Source organism: Falco punctatus (genome assembly GCF_963210335.1).
Source record: "Falco punctatus genome assembly, chromosome: 11".
NCBI lineage: Eukaryota > Metazoa > Chordata > Aves > Falconiformes > Falconidae > Falco > Falco punctatus.
Genome location: NC_137591.1, coordinates 35,770,139 through 35,788,297, shown reverse-complemented (window position 1 = coordinate 35,788,297; position 18,159 = coordinate 35,770,139). Strand labels below are relative to the sequence as shown.

Sequence of the window (18,159 nt, the reverse complement as noted above, 5' to 3'; positions counted from 1 at the left end):
AAGCCAAAGGGGGCGTGGTCTGGGGGGAGTAGTCGCGTGGTGATGACGCCATTCCGCTTCTGCGCATGCGCAGAAGAGGTACTGGCAAAACTAAGGGCAGCGCATGCGCAGTGCCGGCTTGAAGCCAAAGGGGGCGTGGTCTCCGGCGGCGTCGCATGCGTATGACGCAATTCCGTTTTCGCGCATGCGCAGAAGAGGTACTGGCAAAACTGAGGGCAGCGCATGCGCAGTGCCGGCTTGAAGCCGAAGGGGGCGTGGTCTCCGGCGGCGTCGCATGCGTATGACGCAATTCCGCTTTTGCGCGTGCGCGGAAACGGCTTGCCCCCTAGGGGCGGGGCTTCGGCCTCGCACGTACGGGTTACGCAGACGGCCCCGGAAGTGGGGTTCATTTCCAGCCCGCGCGGCGCGCCGCCGCGCCCGTGGCGGTGCGGAGCCTTCGCCGGCAGCCTGGAAGACTTTCGGGCCGGGACGTGCGGCGGCGCGCTGGGTGAGCGCTCGGCCTGAGGGCGGGCGGGGGCCGGCGGGCAGCGGCCGAAGGGGGGGGGGGGGGGGGGGGGGGCGGGGGATGCGGCGGGCCGGCGCTCGGCCGCGGCGGGGAGCGCCTGGTGCCGGCGGCGGGCGGCCCGGCCCGGCCCGGCCCGGGACCGGCGGGGCTGCCGGCCGTTCTCGTCTCCCCGGCAGCGACGGTGGTCAGCGGGCTCCTCACGGTGCTGCCTATTTTGGGCTGGTTTTTTTTTGTTTTTTTTGTTTTTTTTTTTTGTCTCTCGGGGCTGCGCCGCTACCTCAGCGAGGAGGCGAGGAGCGGCGGCGGGGCGGCCCCGGTGCTCGCCGCTTGTGGCGGCCTGGCGGGGCCCGGGAGAGGGGAGGGGTCGGCCCGCGGCGACCTGCCGCCCCCCCCCCGCCGCCTCTGGGCTGCCCGGGCAGCCGCCGCAGCTCTGCGCGGGGCTTTGTCTTTCCCCCAGCCGCCGGCCTGAGCCGCGGCAGCGGGCTGGGACTGGAAGCGCCCTGCAAGTCTGACGGGGGTATCGCTGCCGTGCATGTGGTCTGCCTGTCTACCGATCGTTCCTGCCTCTTGTTCTGCTGGGGTAATTCCTTTGGGTAACGCGTCGGGCTCCGAATGCAGTGCATCCTGACTTCCTCCTGACCCCTGCGAGACGTTACCGGTGTTTGCCTTCCTCGTGTTTCACAGGGCCTCGGCTGTCGCGTGCGGAGAAGCTGTCAGCCTTGTCAGAAGAGAGCGTGTAGCCAGCAAGCGCGTCGTGGTGCTTCGGGACCAAGCTGATACCGCAGGCGTCCGTCTTTTGTTTGCGAAAAGGGATCGCGAGGAAACGTGCCGGTCTCGGAGGGGGAAGAGGTAGGAGGCAGCTTTCAACCGCTTTTAGGCTTGACTCCTGCGTTCCTGAGAACGGTTCTGGGCTTTGAGGGGTTTGCTTTTGGCTTTTTGCCTTAAGCTCGTCCTCCGTCACCGCTGTCGGCGTGCGCCGAGCCGCTGCTTAGGGAGCGGTGGCGGTACAGGCTGTGTGCGTGCCGACCGTCCTCGAGGCTGTAGCTGTATCCTACCCTAAAAAAAGCTCTCCGTAATACCCTGCTTCCGTTAGGACGCAATTTTCTCGAGTTCCCCCCCCACCCCAGGGTGATTTTCCCACACGCCTGCAGGCAGCAGGACTAACGTCATCTCCTTTTGCCCGCCTGGGCTCGGACTAAAATCCCTTCCCTGGCTGTTCTTTAGCTTGTACAGCCTTTGAGCCTTCCCTCGGGCCTGGCTGATGGTCCTTTGCCATTTCACCCCGTTCACAGCCAGCGTGAGTTTCGGTACCGACTATGTCAACGAATTTCAGCTGCACGACAAACCTGCTTTTTTGTCAATTAAATTAAACTCAGCCTTTTAATTGCTTTCGAAGGGAACTACAGGAGATCCTGTCGGCGTGGTGGCCTAGCGTAAGCGATGATGGAGAGGCGCATCGGATGTGACCTCCGTGTCAGCTCGGTGTGCCTCAGACAGACTGCATTTGGCACTCCGTGGCGTGCTGCGCAGCTCCAGAACTCCAGAAATTCACGGTAGGGGAAAAAAAAGGGGCGAAAATGACAGTCGCGCTGAAACACGAGTTGGGAAGAAATGCTGTACGTGAGGGCTTTCCGTTGAGCGAGGCAGCTGGTCTTGCTTGTGGATCTTTGGGGTACGAGCCTGACGCCGAGCAGCTCGTTTTTCATTTGACGTGCCTGGAGTTGTTTTCAAAGGGATGGAAGAGAAGCTTATGAAATAGGATAGGTTACCGAGTCTTCCTAAAACGCTCACGACAGTTACGTAGAAAGCCGAAGCGAAGGACGAGGGAATAAAGTTCTGTGCTTCCTAAGTAAATACGGTACGCTTAAAAGTGATCTCCGTGCAGGGTCCTAGTTGTTTCTGTTTTTAAAATCAGAAAGAAGTTTAAGAAGTCTCAGCGGTTAGTCGTGTGGGAAATAAATGGCTCTTCCGCAAAAAATTCCACGTCAGCGAGGCTCTTTGAACGATTCTTCTCGCAATCGATTCCGACTACAGCCAGTTCATGGTTTAATGTCGAGGTGTGTGCTCGCTCTCCTCTAAAGCAGTATTTCGTTTGCATTTCAGTCCTGTGGGTCATGACAAATTTGGGAAGAACCCGAAGGAAACTTTTCATCCTGGGACACAGAAGGTAGGAGGTGAGTTGTTTTGGGGGTTTGGTTTTTTTGTTTGTTTTGTTTCTGTTTGGTTTTTTTTTTTGGTTGGTCGGTTGTGGCTTTTTATTCTTTTCTGGAAAAATAAGTCGTTACGTAGAAATGCTAGCGGTTTGTTTCTTTCTGTAGCAGGATAATAAGGAGGAGTAGAGTTACAGGTAGAGAATCGGCTGTCTTTATCAGTTGAAGTGGCTACTTTGAAATTAAAACAAATACAGGAGCACATTAACGGGGGGTTTTGCGCTGTGTCTTCGGTACCGGTGTGCTAAAGATGTTGTTTTGTTTACAGGATTCATTGGCTGTCGAAGAGCGAGAGGTAAATGTAAACTTTTCACTCCTAGCACTCACTCGGTGACGTGTACCGACTGAGGTATCAATTGCTTATTGCAGTGAAAAACTGCGGCGTTTCTGTGCAGCGTCTGAGATCGAAAATCATTTCAGGCACTGGCATAACCTATCGTACTAATAGACGACCAGCTTTAGTAACGTCATCAAAAAATCGTAATCTGTGATGGAAAGCAGAGTCTGAGGCGTCTGCTACTTGAGCATGTAACGGAGCTGGTACGAAGCGTATGTTGCCGTGCGTAGGTCGTGTACAAAAGATGTATCTAACAGTCCTTAGAGGAAACCTTATTTGAGGTCTTTTGTTTGATTGTCTGTTTGTCCTGTAGTTTTTGGTTTTCTTTCTCCGGGACCTGTGAATTTTGAATGTGGAGTCCTGCATGCTAAGGATGGGCAGCTTACAGACGAGGAAACGTTCGGCGCCGGTGAGTTTTTCACCTTTGTCTCGGCTGAGGGTTGCCTAAGGTGTTGAGCTTCACTGCGAGTACAAACATGCACGGTCCTGACCCTCTTAGGCTTGGTCTTGGGAGCCTTGAAGGCTTGTATACCAATCGAATCGTTACACTGAATAAACTGTTCCTTTTTTTTCTAGCGGGCGTTCCCAGACTGAAGCGGTGTGGAGCTGAAGGGGACTACGATTTCAAGGTTGACGGAGCCATTTGGACCGAGTCTTGAAGATCTCTTCGGTGTTTGTTCAAGGAAACTTAGTCTCGAGACAGTCCTCTGGCTCGCTGGCGAAACGGTAGGAAACTGCTTTGTTGATCCTGACGGTGCAGTCTGTTGGAAAGTAAAGATTCCTTGAGAGATCAGAACCACGTCCGTTGTTTCTCTGATTTAAAGGTGAACAGGCCTGTGTCGTTCAAGGAAAGACTCAGCGTTGGTTTTGTTTCTCTGAAACACAAAGTGCCCCATCTAAAGTGATTACAGAGTCTGAGCTGATTTTTCAAAAGCAGAGACTTGTGCCGTTTGCAAACCGCCTGTCGCACTGCTCAAAGACAAAAGACGTTCACCCGAGAAAGTTTTTGGAAACGAATGCCAAATAGACGTGGGGAAAGAGCTGGAGAGGTTTATGTCTTGTCTGTCGAATTACCTTCTCTTTAGTGCCCTTACATTTGACAAGAAAAGGTTTCATTGCCTCTTTTATCGTGAAGACAATGTTGCTGGTGTTTTTATAAGGAAAAAAAAAAAAAAAAGTGTATGCCTGGTCTCTCGAGTGATTCTTTTGTTTTTTCTTTTTTTTTTTTTTTTTTCTCTTTTTCTCTAGACTGGTGGAATTGAATATGTTCCCTGGAAGAAGTTGATCCAGCGAGATGTGAAGCCGGGCGACTTGCTAAGGGGCCGTGGGCAGAGTTCCCTTCTCGCTTCCATTCGTCTAATAAAGGGTGCAGTCTGTTAGGTAGACTGGCTGCAGTACCGAAATTTTTTCGCCAGGCGGCAGCAGCGTGGCCGCCCTGCAGAGTAAGGGCAGCGCATGCGCAGACGGGGCTTGAAGCCAAAGGGGGCGTGGTCTGGGGGGAGTAGTCGCGTGGTGATGACGCCATTCCGCTTCTGCGCATGCGCAGAAGAGGTACTGGCAAAACTAAGGGCAGCGCATGCGCAGTGCCGGCTTGAAGCCAAAGGGGGCGTGGTCTCCGGCGGCGTCGCATGCGTATGACGCAATTCCGTTTTCGCGCATGCGCAGAAGAGGTACTGGCAAAACTGAGGGCAGCGCATGCGCAGTGCCGGCTTGAAGCCGAAGGGGGCGTGGTCTCCGGCGGCGTCGCATGCGTATGACGCAATTCCGCTTTTGCGCGTGCGCGGAAACGGCTTGCCCCCTAGGGGCGGGGCTTCGGCCTCGCACGTACGGGTTACGCAGACGGCCCCGGAAGTGGGGTTCATTTCCAGCCCGCGCGGCGCGCCGCCGCGCCCGTGGCGGTGCGGAGCCTTCGCCGGCAGCCTGGAAGACTTTCGGGCCGGGACGTGCGGCGGCGCGCTGGGTTGGGTGAGCGCTCGGCCTGAGGGCGGGCGGGGGCCGGCGGGCAGCGGCCGAAGGGGGGGGGGGGGGGGGCGGGGGATGCGGCGGGCCGGCGCTCGGCCGCGGCGGGGAGCGCCTGGTGCCGGCGGCGGGCGGCCCGGCCCGGCCCGGGACCGGCGGGGCTGCCGGCCGTTCTCGTCTCCCCGGCAGCGACGGTGGTCAGCGGGCTCCTCACGGTGCTGCCTATTTTGGGCTGGTTTTTTTTTTTTTTTTTTTTTTTTTTTTTTGTCTCTCGGGGCTGCGCCGCTACCTCAGCGAGGAGGCGAGGAGCGGCGGCGGGGCGGCCCCGGTGCTCGCCGCTTGTGGCGGCCTGGCGGGGCCCGGGAGAGGGGAGGGGTCGGCCCGCGGCGACCTGCCGCCCCCCCCCCGCCGCCTCTGGGCTGCCCGGGCAGCCGCCGCAGCTCTGCGCGGGGCTTTGTCTTTCCCCCAGCCGCCGGCCTGAGCCGCGGCAGCGGGCTGGGACTGGAAGCGCCCTGCAAGTCTGACGGGGGTATCGCTGCCGTGCATGTGGTCTGCCTGTCTACCGATCGTTCCTGCCTCTTGTTCTGCTGGGGTAATTCCTTTGGGTAACGCGTCGGGCTCCGAATGCAGTGCATCCTGACTTCCTCCTGACCCCTGCGAGACGTTACCGGTGTTTGCCTTCCTCGTGTTTCACAGGGCCTCGGCTGTCGCGTGCGGAGAAGCTGTCAGCCTTGTCAGAAGAGAGCGTGTAGCCAGCAAGCGCGTCGTGGTGCTTCGGGACCAAGCTGATACCGCAGGCGTCCGTCTTTTGTTTGCGAAAAGGGATCGCGAGGAAACGTGCCGGTCTCGGAGGGGGAAGAGGTAGGAGGCAGCTTTCAACCGCTTTTAGGCTTGACTCCTGCGTTCCTGAGAACGGTTCTGGGCTTTGAGGGGTTTGCTTTTGGCTTTTTGCCTTAAGCTCGTCCTCCGTCACCGCTGTCGGCGTGCGCCGAGCCGCTGCTTAGGGAGCGGTGGCGGTACAGGCTGTGTGCGTGCCGACCGTCCTCGAGGCTGTAGCTGTATCCTACCCTAAAAAAAGCTCTCCGTAATACCCTGCTTCCGTTAGGACGCAATTTTCTCGAGTTCCCCCCCCACCCCAGGGTGATTTTCCCACACGCCTGCAGGCAGCAGGACTAACGTCATCTCCTTTTGCCCGCCTGGGCTCGGACTAAAATCCCTTCCCTGGCTGTTCTTTAGCTTGTACAGCCTTTGAGCCTTCCCTCGGGCCTGGCTGATGGTCCTTTGCCATTTCACCCCGTTCACAGCCAGCGTGAGTTTCGGTACCGACTATGTCAACGAATTTCAGCTGCACGACAAACCTGCTTTTTTGTCAATTAAATTAAACTCAGCCTTTTAATTGCTTTCGAAGGGAACTACAGGAGATCCTGTCGGCGTGGTGGCCTAGCGTAAGCGATGATGGAGAGGCGCATCGGATGTGACCTCCGTGTCAGCTCGGTGTGCCTCAGACAGACTGCATTTGGCACTCCGTGGCGTGCTGCGCAGCTCCAGAAATTCACGGTAGGGGAAAAAAAAGGGGCGAAAATGACAGTCGCGCTGAAACACGAGTTGGGAAGAAATGCTGTACGTGAGGGCTTTCCGTTGAGCGAGGCAGCTGGTCTTGCTTGTGGATCTTTGGGGTACGAGCCTGACGCCGAGCAGCTCGTTTTTCATTTGACGTGCCTGGAGTTGTTTTCAAAGGGATGGAAGAGAAGCTTATGAAATAGGATAGGTTACCGAGTCTTCCTAAAACGCTCACGACAGTTACGTAGAAAGCCGAAGCGAAGGACGAGGGAATAAAGTTCTGTGCTTCCTAAGTAAATACGGTACGCTTAAAAGTGATCTCCGTGCAGGGTCCTAGTTGTTTCTGTTTTTAAAATCAGAAAGAAGTTTAAGAAGTCTCAGCGGTTAGTCGTGTGGGAAATAAATGGCTCTTCCGCAAAAAATTCCACGTCAGCGAGGCTCTTTGAACGATTCTTCTCGCAATCGATTCCGACTACAGCCAGTTCATGGTTTAATGTCGAGGTGTGTGCTCGCTCTCCTCTAAAGCAGTATTTCGTTTGCATTTCAGTCCTGTGGGTCATGACAAATTTGGGAAGAACCCGAAGGAAACTTTTCATCCTGGGACACAGAAGGTAGGAGGTGAGTTGTTTTGGGGGTTTGGTTTTTTTGTTTGTTTTGTTTCTGTTTGGTTTTTTTTTTTGGTTGGTCGGTTGTGGCTTTTTATTCTTTTCTGGAAAAATAAGTCGTTACGTAGAAATGCTAGCGGTTTGTTTCTTTCTGTAGCAGGATAATAAGGAGGAGTAGAGTTACAGGTAGAGAATCGGCTGTCTTTATCAGTTGAAGTGGCTACTTTGAAATTAAAACAAATACAGGAGCACATTAACGGGGGGTTTTGCGCTGTGTCTTCGGTACCGGTGTGCTAAAGATGTTGTTTTGTTTACAGGATTCATTGGCTGTCGAAGAGCGAGAGGTAAATGTAAACTTTTCACTCCTAGCACTCACTCGGTGACGTGTACCGACTGAGGTATCAATTGCTTATTGCAGTGAAAAACTGCGGCGTTTCTGTGCAGCGTCTGAGATCGAAAATCATTTCAGGCACTGGCATAACCTATCGTACTAATAGACGACCAGCTTTAGTAACGTCATCAAAAAATCGTAATCTGTGATGGAAAGCAGAGTCTGAGGCGTCTGCTACTTGAGCATGTAACGGAGCTGGTACGAAGCGTATGTTGCCGTGCGTAGGTCGTGTACAAAAGATGTATCTAACAGTCCTTAGAGGAAACCTTATTTGAGGTCTTTTGTTTGATTGTCTGTTTGTCCTGTAGTTTTTGGTTTTCTTTCTCCGGGACCTGTGAATTTTGAATGTGGAGTCCTGCATGCTAAGGATGGGCAGCTTACAGACGAGGAAACGTTCGGCGCCGGTGAGTTTTTCACCTTTGTCTCGGCTGAGGGTTGCCTAAGGTGTTGAGCTTCACTGCGAGTACAAACATGCACGGTCCTGACCCTCTTAGGCTTGGTCTTGGGAGCCTTGAAGGCTTGTATACCAATCGAATCGTTACACTGAATAAACTGTTCCTTTTTTTTCTAGCGGGCGTTCCCAGACTGAAGCGGTGTGGAGCTGAAGGGGACTACGATTTCAAGGTTGACGGAGCCATTTGGACCGAGTCTTGAAGATCTCTTCGGTGTTTGTTCAAGGAAACTTAGTCTCGAGACAGTCCTCTGGCTCGCTGGCGAAACGGTAGGAAACTGCTTTGTTGATCCTGACGGTGCAGTCTGTTGGAAAGTAAAGATTCCTTGAGAGATCAGAACCACGTCCGTTGTTTCTCTGATTTAAAGGTGAACAGGCCTGTGTCGTTCAAGGAAAGACTCAGCGTTGGTTTTGTTTCTCTGAAACACAAAGTGCCCCATCTAAAGTGATTACAGAGTCTGAGCTGATTTTTCAAAAGCAGAGACTTGTGCCGTTTGCAAACCGCCTGTCGCACTGCTCAAAGACAAAAGACGTTCACCCGAGAAAGTTTTTGGAAACGAATGCCAAATAGACGTGGGGAAAGAGCTGGAGAGGTTTATGTCTTGTCTGTCGAATTACCTTCTCTTTAGTGCCCTTACATTTGACAAGAAAAGGTTTCATTGCCTCTTTTATCGTGAAGACAATGTTGCTGGTGTTTTTATAAGGAAAAAAAAAAAAAAAAGTGTATGCCTGGTCTCTCGAGTGATTCTTTTGTTTTTTCTTTTTTTTTTTTTTTTTTCTCTTTTTCTCTAGACTGGTGGAATTGAATATGTTCCCTGGAAGAAGTTGATCCAGCGAGATGTGAAGCCGGGCGACTTGCTAAGGGGCCGTGGGCAGAGTTCCCTTCTCGCTTCCATTCGTCTAATAAAGGGTGCAGTCTGTTAGGTAGACTGGCTGCAGTACCGAAATTTTTTCGCCAGGCGGCAGCAGCGTGGCCGCCCTGCAGAGTAAGGGCAGCGCATGCGCAGACGGGGCTTGAAGCCAAAGGGGGCGTGGTCTGGGGGGAGTAGTCGCGTGGTGATGACGCCATTCCGCTTCTGCGCATGCGCAGAAGAGGTACTGGCAAAACTAAGGGCAGCGCATGCGCAGTGCCGGCTTGAAGCCAAAGGGGGCGTGGTCTCCGGCGGCGTCGCATGCGTATGACGCAATTCCGCTTTTGCGCGTGCGCGGAAACGGCTTGCCCCCTAGGGGCGGGGCTTCGGCCTCGCACGTACGGGTTACGCAGACGGCCCCGGAAGTGGGGTTCATTTCCAGCCCGCGCGGCGCGCCGCCGCGCGCGTGGCGGTGCGGAGCCTTCGCCGGCAGCCTGGAAGACTTTCGGGCCGGGACGTGCGGCGGCGCGCTGGGTGAGCGCTCGGCCTGAGGGCGGGCGGGGGCCGGCGGGCAGCGGCCGAAGGGGGGGGGGGGGGGGGGGGGGCGGGGGATGCGGCGGGCCGGCGCTCGGCCGCGGCGGGGAGCGCCTGGTGCCGGCGGCGGGCGGCCCGGCCCGGCCCGGGACCGGCGGGGCTGCCGGCCGTTCTCGTCTCCCCGGCAGCGACGGTGGTCAGCGGGCTCCTCACGGTGCTGCCTATTTTGGGCTGGTTTTTTTTTGGTTTTTTTTTTTTTTTTTTTTTGTCTCTCGGGGCTGCGCCGCTACCTCAGCGAGGAGGCGAGGAGCGGCGGCGGGGCGGCCCCGGTGCTCGCCGCTTGTGGCGGCCTGGCGGGGCCCGGGAGAGGGGAGGGGTCGGCCCGCGGCGACCTGCCGCCCCCCCCCCGCCGCCTCTGGGCTGCCCGGGCAGCCGCCGCAGCTCTGCGCGGGGCTTTGTCTTTCCCCCAGCCGCCGGCCTGAGCCGCGGCAGCGGGCTGGGACTGGAAGCGCCCTGCAAGTCTGACGGGGGTATCGCTGCCGTGCATGTGGTCTGCCTGTCTACCGATCGTTCCTGCCTCTTGTTCTGCTGGGGTAATTCCTTTGGGTAACGCGTCGGGCTCCGAATGCAGTGCATCCTGACTTCCTCCTGACCCCTGCGAGACGTTACCGGTGTTTGCCTTCCTCGTGTTTCACAGGGCCTCGGCTGTCGCGTGCGGAGAAGCTGTCAGCCTTGTCAGAAGAGAGCGTGTAGCCAGCAAGCGCGTCGTGGTGCTTCGGGACCAAGCTGATACCGCAGGCGTCCGTCTTTTGTTTGCGAAAAGGGATCGCGAGGAAACGTGCCGGTCTCGGAGGGGGAAGAGGTAGGAGGCAGCTTTCAACCGCTTTTAGGCTTGACTCCTGCGTTCCTGAGAACGGTTCTGGGCTTTGAGGGGTTTGCTTTTGGCTTTTTGCCTTAAGCTCGTCCTCCGTCACCGCTGTCGGCGTGCGCCGAGCCGCTGCTTAGGGAGCGGTGGCGGTACAGGCTGTGTGCGTGCCGACCGTCCTCGAGGCTGTAGCTGTATCCTACCCTAAAAAAAGCTCTCCGTAATACCCTGCTTCCGTTAGGACGCAATTTTCTCGAGTTCCCCCCCCACCCCAGGGTGATTTTCCCACACGCCTGCAGGCAGCAGGACTAACGTCATCTCCTTTTGCCCGCCTGGGCTCGGACTAAAATCCCTTCCCTGGCTGTTCTTTAGCTTGTACAGCCTTTGAGCCTTCCCTCGGGCCTGGCTGATGGTCCTTTGCCATTTCACCCCGTTCACAGCCAGCGTGAGTTTCGGTACCGACTATGTCAACGAATTTCAGCTGCACGACAAACCTGCTTTTTTGTCAATTAAATTAAACTCAGCCTTTTAATTGCTTTCGAAGGGAACTACAGGAGATCCTGTCGGCGTGGTGGCCTAGCGTAAGCGATGATGGAGAGGCGCATCGGATGTGACCTCCGTGTCAGCTCGGTGTGCCTCAGACAGACTGCATTTGGCACTCCGTGGCGTGCTGCGCAGCTCCAGAAATTCACGGTAGGGGAAAAAAAAGGGGCGAAAATGACAGTCGCGCTGAAACACGAGTTGGGAAGAAATGCTGTACGTGAGGGCTTTCCGTTGAGCGAGGCAGCTGGTCTTGCTTGTGGATCTTTGGGGTACGAGCCTGACGCCGAGCAGCTCGTTTTTCATTTGACGTGCCTGGAGTTGTTTTCAAAGGGATGGAAGAGAAGCTTATGAAATAGGATAGGTTACCGAGTCTTCCTAAAACGCTCACGACAGTTACGTAGAAAGCCGAAGCGAAGGACGAGGGAATAAAGTTCTGTGCTTCCTAAGTAAATACGGTACGCTTAAAAGTGATCTCCGTGCAGGGTCCTAGTTGTTTCTGTTTTTAAAATCAGAAAGAAGTTTAAGAAGTCTCAGCGGTTAGTCGTGTGGGAAATAAATGGCTCTTCCGCAAAAAATTCCACGTCAGCGAGGCTCTTTGAACGATTCTTCTCGCAATCGATTCCGACTACAGCCAGTTCATGGTTTAATGTCGAGGTGTGTGCTCGCTCTCCTCTAAAGCAGTATTTCGTTTGCATTTCAGTCCTGTGGGTCATGACAAATTTGGGAAGAACCCGAAGGAAACTTTTCATCCTGGGACACAGAAGGTAGGAGGTGAGTTGTTTTGGGGGTTTGGTTTTTTTGTTTGTTTTGTTTCTGTTTGGTTTTTTTTTTTGGTTGGTCGGTTGTGGCTTTTTATTCTTTTCTGGAAAAATAAGTCGTTACGTAGAAATGCTAGCGGTTTGTTTCTTTCTGTAGCAGGATAATAAGGAGGAGTAGAGTTACAGGTAGAGAATCGGCTGTCTTTATCAGTTGAAGTGGCTACTTTGAAATTAAAACAAATACAGGAGCACATTAACGGGGGGTTTTGCGCTGTGTCTTCGGTACCGGTGTGCTAAAGATGTTGTTTTGTTTACAGGATTCATTGGCTGTCGAAGAGCGAGAGGTAAATGTAAACTTTTCACTCCTAGCACTCACTCGGTGACGTGTACCGACTGAGGTATCAATTGCTTATTGCAGTGAAAAACTGCGGCGTTTCTGTGCAGCGTCTGAGATCGAAAATCATTTCAGGCACTGGCATAACCTATCGTACTAATAGACGACCAGCTTTAGTAACGTCATCAAAAAATCGTAATCTGTGATGGAAAGCAGAGTCTGAGGCGTCTGCTACTTGAGCATGTAACGGAGCTGGTACGAAGCGTATGTTGCCGTGCGTAGGTCGTGTACAAAAGATGTATCTAACAGTCCTTAGAGGAAACCTTATTTGAGGTCTTTTGTTTGATTGTCTGTTTGTCCTGTAGTTTTTGGTTTTCTTTCTCCGGGACCTGTGAATTTTGAATGTGGAGTCCTGCATGCTAAGGATGGGCAGCTTACAGACGAGGAAACGTTCGGCGCCGGTGAGTTTTTCACCTTTGTCTCGGCTGAGGGTTGCCTAAGGTGTTGAGCTTCACTGCGAGTACAAACATGCACGGTCCTGACCCTCTTAGGCTTGGTCTTGGGAGCCTTGAAGGCTTGTATACCAATCGAATCGTTACACTGAATAAACTGTTCCTTTTTTTTCTAGCGGGCGTTCCCAGACTGAAGCGGTGTGGAGCTGAAGGGGACTACGATTTCAAGGTTGACGGAGCCATTTGGACCGAGTCTTGAAGATCTCTTCGGTGTTTGTTCAAGGAAACTTAGTCTCGAGACAGTCCTCTGGCTCGCTGGCGAAACGGTAGGAAACTGCTTTGTTGATCCTGACGGTGCAGTCTGTTGGAAAGTAAAGATTCCTTGAGAGATCAGAACCACGTCCGTTGTTTCTCTGATTTAAAGGTGAACAGGCCTGTGTCGTTCAAGGAAAGACTCAGCGTTGGTTTTGTTTCTCTGAAACACAAAGTGCCCCATCTAAAGTGATTACAGAGTCTGAGTTGATTTTTCAAAAGCAGAGACTTGTGCCGTTTGCAAACCGCCTGTCGCACTGCTCAAAGACAAAAGACGTTCACCCGAGAAAGTTTTTGGAAACGAATGCCAAATAGACGTGGGGAAAGAGCTGGAGAGGTTTATGTCTTGTCTGTCGAATTACCTTCTCTTTAGTGCCCTTACATTTGACAAGAAAAGGTTTCATTGCCTCTTTTATCGTGAAGACAATGTTGCTGGTGTTTTTATAAGGAAAAAAAAAAAAAAAAGTGTATGCCTGGTCTCTCGAGTGATTCTTTTGTTTTTTCTTTTTTTTTTTTTTTTTCTCTTTTTCTCTAGACTGGTGGAATTGAATATGTTCCCTGGAAGAAGTTGATCCAGCGAGATGTGAAGCCGGGCGACTTGCTAAGGGGCCGTGGGCAGAGTTCCCTTCTCGCTTCCATTCGTCTAATAAAGGGTGCAGTCTGTTAGGTAGACTGGCTGCAGTACCGAAATTTTTTCGCCAGGCGGCAGCAGCGTGGCCGCCCTGCAGAGTAAGGGCAGCGCATGCGCAGACGGGGCTTGAAGCCAAAGGGGGCGTGGTCTGGGGGGAGTAGTCGCGTGGTGATGACGCCATTCCGCTTCTGCGCATGCGCAGAAGAGGTACTGGCAAAACTAAGGGCAGCGCATGCGCAGTGCCGGCTTGAAGCCAAAGGGGGCGTGGTCTCCGGCGGCGTCGCATGCGTATGACGCAATTCCGTTTTCGCGCATGCGCAGAAGAGGTACTGGCAAAACTGAGGGCAGCGCATGCGCAGTGCCGGCTTGAAGCCAAAGGGGGCGTGGTCTCCGGCGGCGTCGCATGCGTATGACGCAATTCCGCTTTTGCGCGTGCGCGGAAACGGCTTGCCCCCTAGGGGCGGGGCTTCGGCCTCGCACGTACGGGTTACGCAGACGGCCCCGGAAGTGGGGTTCATTTCCAGCCCGCGCGGCGCGCCGCCGCGCCCGTGGCGGTGCGGAGCCTTCGCCGGCAGCCTGGAAGACTTTCGGGCCGGGACGTGCGGCGGCGCGCTGGGTGAGCGCTCGGCCTGAGGGCGGGCGGGGGCCGGCGGGCAGCGGCCGAAGGGGGGGGGGGGGGGGGGGGGGCGGGGGATGCGGCGGGCCGGCGCTCGGCCGCGGCGGGGAGCGCCTGGTGCCGGCGGCGGGCGGCCCGGCCCGGCCCGGCCCGGGACCGGCGGGGCTGCCGGCCGTTCTCGTCTCCCCGGCAGCGACGGTGGTCAGCGGGCTCCTCACGGTGCTGCCTATTTTGGGCTGGTTTTTTTTTGTTTTTTTTGTTTTTTTTTTTTGTCTCTCGGGGCTGCGCCGCTACCTCAGCGAGGAGGCGAGGAGCGGCGGCGGGGCGGCCCCGGTGCTCGCCGCTTGTGGCGGCCTGGCGGGGCCCGGGAGAGGGGAGGGGTCGGCCCGCGGCGACCTGCCGCCCCCCCCCCGCCGCCTCTGGGCTGCCCGGGCAGCCGCCGCAGCTCTGCGCGGGGCTTTGTCTTTCCCCCAGCCGCCGGCCTGAGCCGCGGCAGCGGGCTGGGACTGGAAGCGCCCTGCAAGTCTGACGGGGGTATCGCTGCCGTGCATGTGGTCTGCCTGTCTACCGATCGTTCCTGCCTCTTGTTCTGCTGGGGTAATTCCTTTGGGTAACGCGTCGGGCTCCGAATGCAGTGCATCCTGACTTCCTCCTGACCCCTGCGAGACGTTACCGGTGTTTGCCTTCCTCGTGTTTCACAGGGCCTCGGCTGTCGCGTGCGGAGAAGCTGTCAGCCTTGTCAGAAGAGAGCGTGTAGCCAGCAAGCGCGTCGTGGTGCTTCGGGACCAAGCTGATACCGCAGGCGTCCGTCTTTTGTTTGCGAAAAGGGATCGCGAGGAAACGTGCCGGTCTCGGAGGGGGAAGAGGTAGGAGGCAGCTTTCAACCGCTTTTAGGCTTGACTCCTGCGTTCCTGAGAACGGTTCTGGGCTTTGAGGGGTTTGCTTTTGGCTTTTTGCCTTAAGCTCGTCCTCCGTCACCGCTGTCGGCGTGCGCCGAGCCGCTGCTTAGGGAGCGGTGGCGGTACAGGCTGTGTGCGTGCCGACCGTCCTCGAGGCTGTAGCTGTATCCTACCCTAAAAAAAGCTCTCCGTAATACCCTGCTTCCGTTAGGACGCAATTTTCTCGAGTTCCCCCCCCACCCCAGGGTGATTTTCCCACACGCCTGCAGGCAGCAGGACTAACGTCATCTCCTTTTGCCCGCCTGGGCTCGGACTAAAATCCCTTCCCTGGCTGTTCTTTAGCTTGTACAGCCTTTGAGCCTTCCCTCGGGCCTGGCTGATGGTCCTTTGCCATTTCACCCCGTTCACAGCCAGCGTGAGTTTCGGTACCGACTATGTCAACGAATTTCAGCTGCACGACAAACCTGCTTTTTTGTCAATTAAATTAAACTCAGCCTTTTAATTGCTTTCGAAGGGAACTACAGGAGATCCTGTCGGCGTGGTGGCCTAGCGTAAGCGATGATGGAGAGGCGCATCGGATGTGACCTCCGTGTCAGCTCGGTGTGCCTCAGACAGACTGCATTTGGCACTCCGTGGCGTGCTGCGCAGCTCCAGAAATTCACGGTAGGGGAAAAAAAAGGGGCGAAAATGACAGTCGCGCTGAAACACGAGTTGGGAAGAAATGCTGTACGTGAGGGCTTTCCGTTGAGCGAGGCAGCTGGTCTTGCTTGTGGATCTTTGGGGTACGAGCCTGACGCCGAGCAGCTCGTTTTTCATTTGACGTGCCTGGAGTTGTTTTCAAAGGGATGGAAGAGAAGCTTATGAAATAGGATAGGTTACCGAGTCTTCCTAAAACGCTCACGACAGTTACGTAGAAAGCCGAAGCGAAGGACGAGGGAATAAAGTTCTGTGCTTCCTAAGTAAATACGGTACGCTTAAAAGTGATCTCCGTGCAGGGTCCTAGTTGTTTCTGTTTTTAAAATCAGAAAGAAGTTTAAGAAGTCTCAGCGGTTAGTCGTGTGGGAAATAAATGGCTCTTCCGCAAAAAATTCCACGTCAGCGAGGCTCTTTGAACGATTCTTCTCGCAATCGATTCCGACTACAGCCAGTTCATGGTTTAATGTCGAGGTGTGTGCTCGCTCTCCTCTAAAGCAGTATTTCGTTTGCATTTCAGTCCTGTGGGTCATGACAAATTTGGGAAGAACCCGAAGGAAACTTTTCATCCTGGGACACAGAAGGTAGGAGGTGAGTTGTTTTGGGGGTTTGGTTTTTTTGTTTGTTTTGTTTCTGTTTGGTTTTTTTTTTTGGTTGGTCGGTTGTGGCTTTTTATTCTTTTCTGGAAAAATAAGTCGTTACGTAGAAATGCTAGCGGTTTGTTTCTTTCTGTAGCAGGATAATAAGGAGGAGTAGAGTTACAGGTAGAGAATCGGCTGTCTTTATCAGTTGAAGTGGCTACTTTGAAATTAAAACAAATACAGGAGCACATTAACGGGGGGTTTTGCGCTGTGTCTTCGGTACCGGTGTGCTAAAGATGTTGTTTTGTTTACAGGATTCATTGGCTGTCGAAGAGCGAGAGGTAAATGTAAACTTTTCACTCCTAGCACTCACTCGGTGACGTGTACCGACTGAGGTATCAATTGCTTATTGCAGTGAAAAACTGCGGCGTTTCTGTGCAGCGTCTGAGATCGAAAATCATTTCAGGCACTGGCATAACCTATCGTACTAATAGACGACCAGCTTTAGTAACGTCATCAAAAAATCGTAATCTGTGATGGAAAGCAGAGTCTGAGGCGTCTGCTACTTGAGCATGTAACGGAGCTGGTACGAAGCGTATGTTGCCGTGCGTAGGTCGTGTACAAAAGATGTATCTAACAGTCCTTAGAGGAAACCTTATTTGAGGTCTTTTGTTTGATTGTCTGTTTGTCCTGTAGTTTTTGGTTTTCTTTCTCCGGGACCTGTGAATTTTGAATGTGGAGTCCTGCATGCTAAGGATGGGCAGCTTACAGACGAGGAAACGTTCGGCGCCGGTGAGTTTTTCACCTTTGTCTCGGCTGAGGGTTGCCTAAGGTGTTGAGCTTCACTGCGAGTACAAACATGCACGGTCCTGACCCTCTTAGGCTTGGTCTTGGGAGCCTTGAAGGCTTGTATACCAATCGAATCGTTACACTGAATAAACTGTTCCTTTTTTTTCTAGCGGGCGTTCCCAGACTGAAGCGGTGTGGAGCTGAAGGGGACTACGATTTCAAGGTTGACGGAGCCATTTGGACCGAGTCTTGAAGATCTCTTCGGTGTTTGTTCAAGGAAACTTAGTCTCGAGACAGTCCTCTGGCTCGCTGGCGAAACGGTAGGAAACTGCTTTGTTGATCCTGACGGTGCAGTCTGTTGGAAAGTAAAGATTCCTTGAGAGATCAGAACCACGTCCGTTGTTTCTCTGATTTAAAGGTGAACAGGCCTGTGTCGTTCAAGGAAAGACTCAGCGTTGGTTTTGTTTCTCTGAAACACAAAGTGCCCCATCTAAAGTGATTACAGAGTCTGAGCTGATTTTTCAAAAGCAGAGACTTGTGCCGTTTGCAAACCGCCTGTCGCACTGCTCAAAGACAAAAGACGTTCACCCGAGAAAGTTTTTGGAAACGAATGCCAAATAGACGTGGGGAAAGAGCTGGAGAGGTTTATGTCTTGTCTGTCGAATTACCTTCTCTTTAGTGCCCTTACATTTGACAAGAAAAGGTTTCATTGCCTCTTTTATCGTGAAGACAATGTTGCTGGCGTTTTTATAAGGAAAAAAAAAAAAAAAAGTGTATGCCTGGTCTCTCGAGTGATTCTTTTGTTTTTTCTTTTTTTTTTTTTTTTTTTCTCTTTTTCTCTAGATTGGTGGAATTGAATATGTTCCCTGGAAGAAGTTGATCCAGCGAGATGTGAAGCCGGGCGACTTGCTAAGGGGCCGTGGGCAGAGTTCCCTTCTCGCTTCCATTCGTCTAATAAAGGGTGCAGTCTGTTAGGTAGACTGGCTGCAGTACCGAAATTTTTTCGCCAGGCGGCAGCAGCGTGGCCGCCCTGCAGAGTAAGGGCAGCGCATGCGCAGACGGGGCTTGAAGCCAAAGGGGGCGTGGTCTGGGGGGAGTAGTCGCGTGGTGATGACGCCATTCCGCTTCTGCGCATGCGCAGAAGAGGTACTGGCAAAACTAAGGGCAGCGCATGCGCAGTGCCGGCTTGAAGCCAAAGGGGGCGTGGTCTCCGGCGGCGTCGCATGCGTATGACGCAATTCCGTTTTCGCGCATGCGCAGAAGAAGTACTGGCAAAACTGAGG

General features: G+C 54.0%; 1 protein-coding gene across 28 annotated transcripts; it reads left to right on the top strand.

The window, feature by feature from the left end:
- Nucleotides 1–229: 229 nt before the first annotated feature.
- On the top strand, nucleotides 230–17,854 carry LOC308071371 (uncharacterized protein). Of its 28 annotated transcripts, none has more exons than XR_013931121.1 (28): nucleotides 2,092–2,679; nucleotides 2,984–3,255; nucleotides 3,334–3,461; nucleotides 3,629–3,778; nucleotides 3,877–5,017; nucleotides 5,708–5,872; nucleotides 6,420–6,568; nucleotides 7,119–7,189; nucleotides 7,494–7,520; nucleotides 7,646–7,765; nucleotides 7,876–7,971; nucleotides 8,139–8,288; nucleotides 8,387–9,403; nucleotides 10,101–10,265; nucleotides 10,813–10,961; nucleotides 11,512–11,582; nucleotides 11,887–12,158; nucleotides 12,269–12,364; nucleotides 12,532–12,681; nucleotides 12,780–13,914; nucleotides 14,616–14,780; nucleotides 15,328–15,476; nucleotides 16,027–16,097; nucleotides 16,402–16,428; nucleotides 16,554–16,673; nucleotides 16,784–16,879; nucleotides 17,047–17,196; nucleotides 17,720–17,854. XR_013931121.1 is itself a non-coding variant. In XM_080406688.1 (23 exons), the coding sequence occupies exons 3-7, from the start codon at nucleotides 1,946–1,948 to the stop codon at nucleotides 3,709–3,711; spliced, it is 390 nt and encodes a 129-aa protein (XP_080262814.1). In that variant the 5' UTR covers nucleotides 230–487; nucleotides 1,190–1,354; nucleotides 1,902–1,945; the 3' UTR covers nucleotides 3,712–3,778; nucleotides 3,877–5,012; nucleotides 5,708–5,872; nucleotides 6,420–6,568; nucleotides 7,119–7,189; nucleotides 7,494–7,520; nucleotides 7,646–7,765; nucleotides 7,876–7,971; nucleotides 8,139–8,288; nucleotides 8,387–9,403; nucleotides 10,101–10,265; nucleotides 10,813–10,961; nucleotides 11,512–11,582; nucleotides 11,887–12,158; nucleotides 12,269–12,364; nucleotides 12,532–12,681; nucleotides 12,780–13,337. The 28 variants fall into 28 exon arrangements, 4 of the variants coding, with proteins under 4 accessions (XP_080262814.1, XP_080262813.1, XP_080262816.1 ...); XR_013931122.1 differs by having other exon boundaries at nucleotides 17,295–17,854; XR_013931140.1 differs by lacking the exon at nucleotides 17,720–17,854 and having other exon boundaries at nucleotides 11,887–11,913; nucleotides 12,039–12,158; nucleotides 17,047–17,286.
- Nucleotides 17,855–18,159: the final 305 nt, after the last annotated feature.

Bases quoted from the DNA above. Each gene is read 5' to 3' on its own strand.
- LOC308071371 (XM_080406688.1), top strand. From the start codon at position 1,946: ATGATGGAGAGGCGCATCGGATGTGACCTCCGTGTCAGCTCGGTGTGC. The intron at 2,059-2,608 runs GTAGGGGAAAAA...TTTGCATTTCAG, and splicing joins CAGAACTCCAGAAATTCACG to TCCTGTGGGTCATGACAAAT. The intron at 2,680-2,983 runs GTGAGTTGTTTT...TTTTGTTTACAG, and splicing joins TGGGACACAGAAGGTAGGAG to GATTCATTGGCTGTCGAAGA.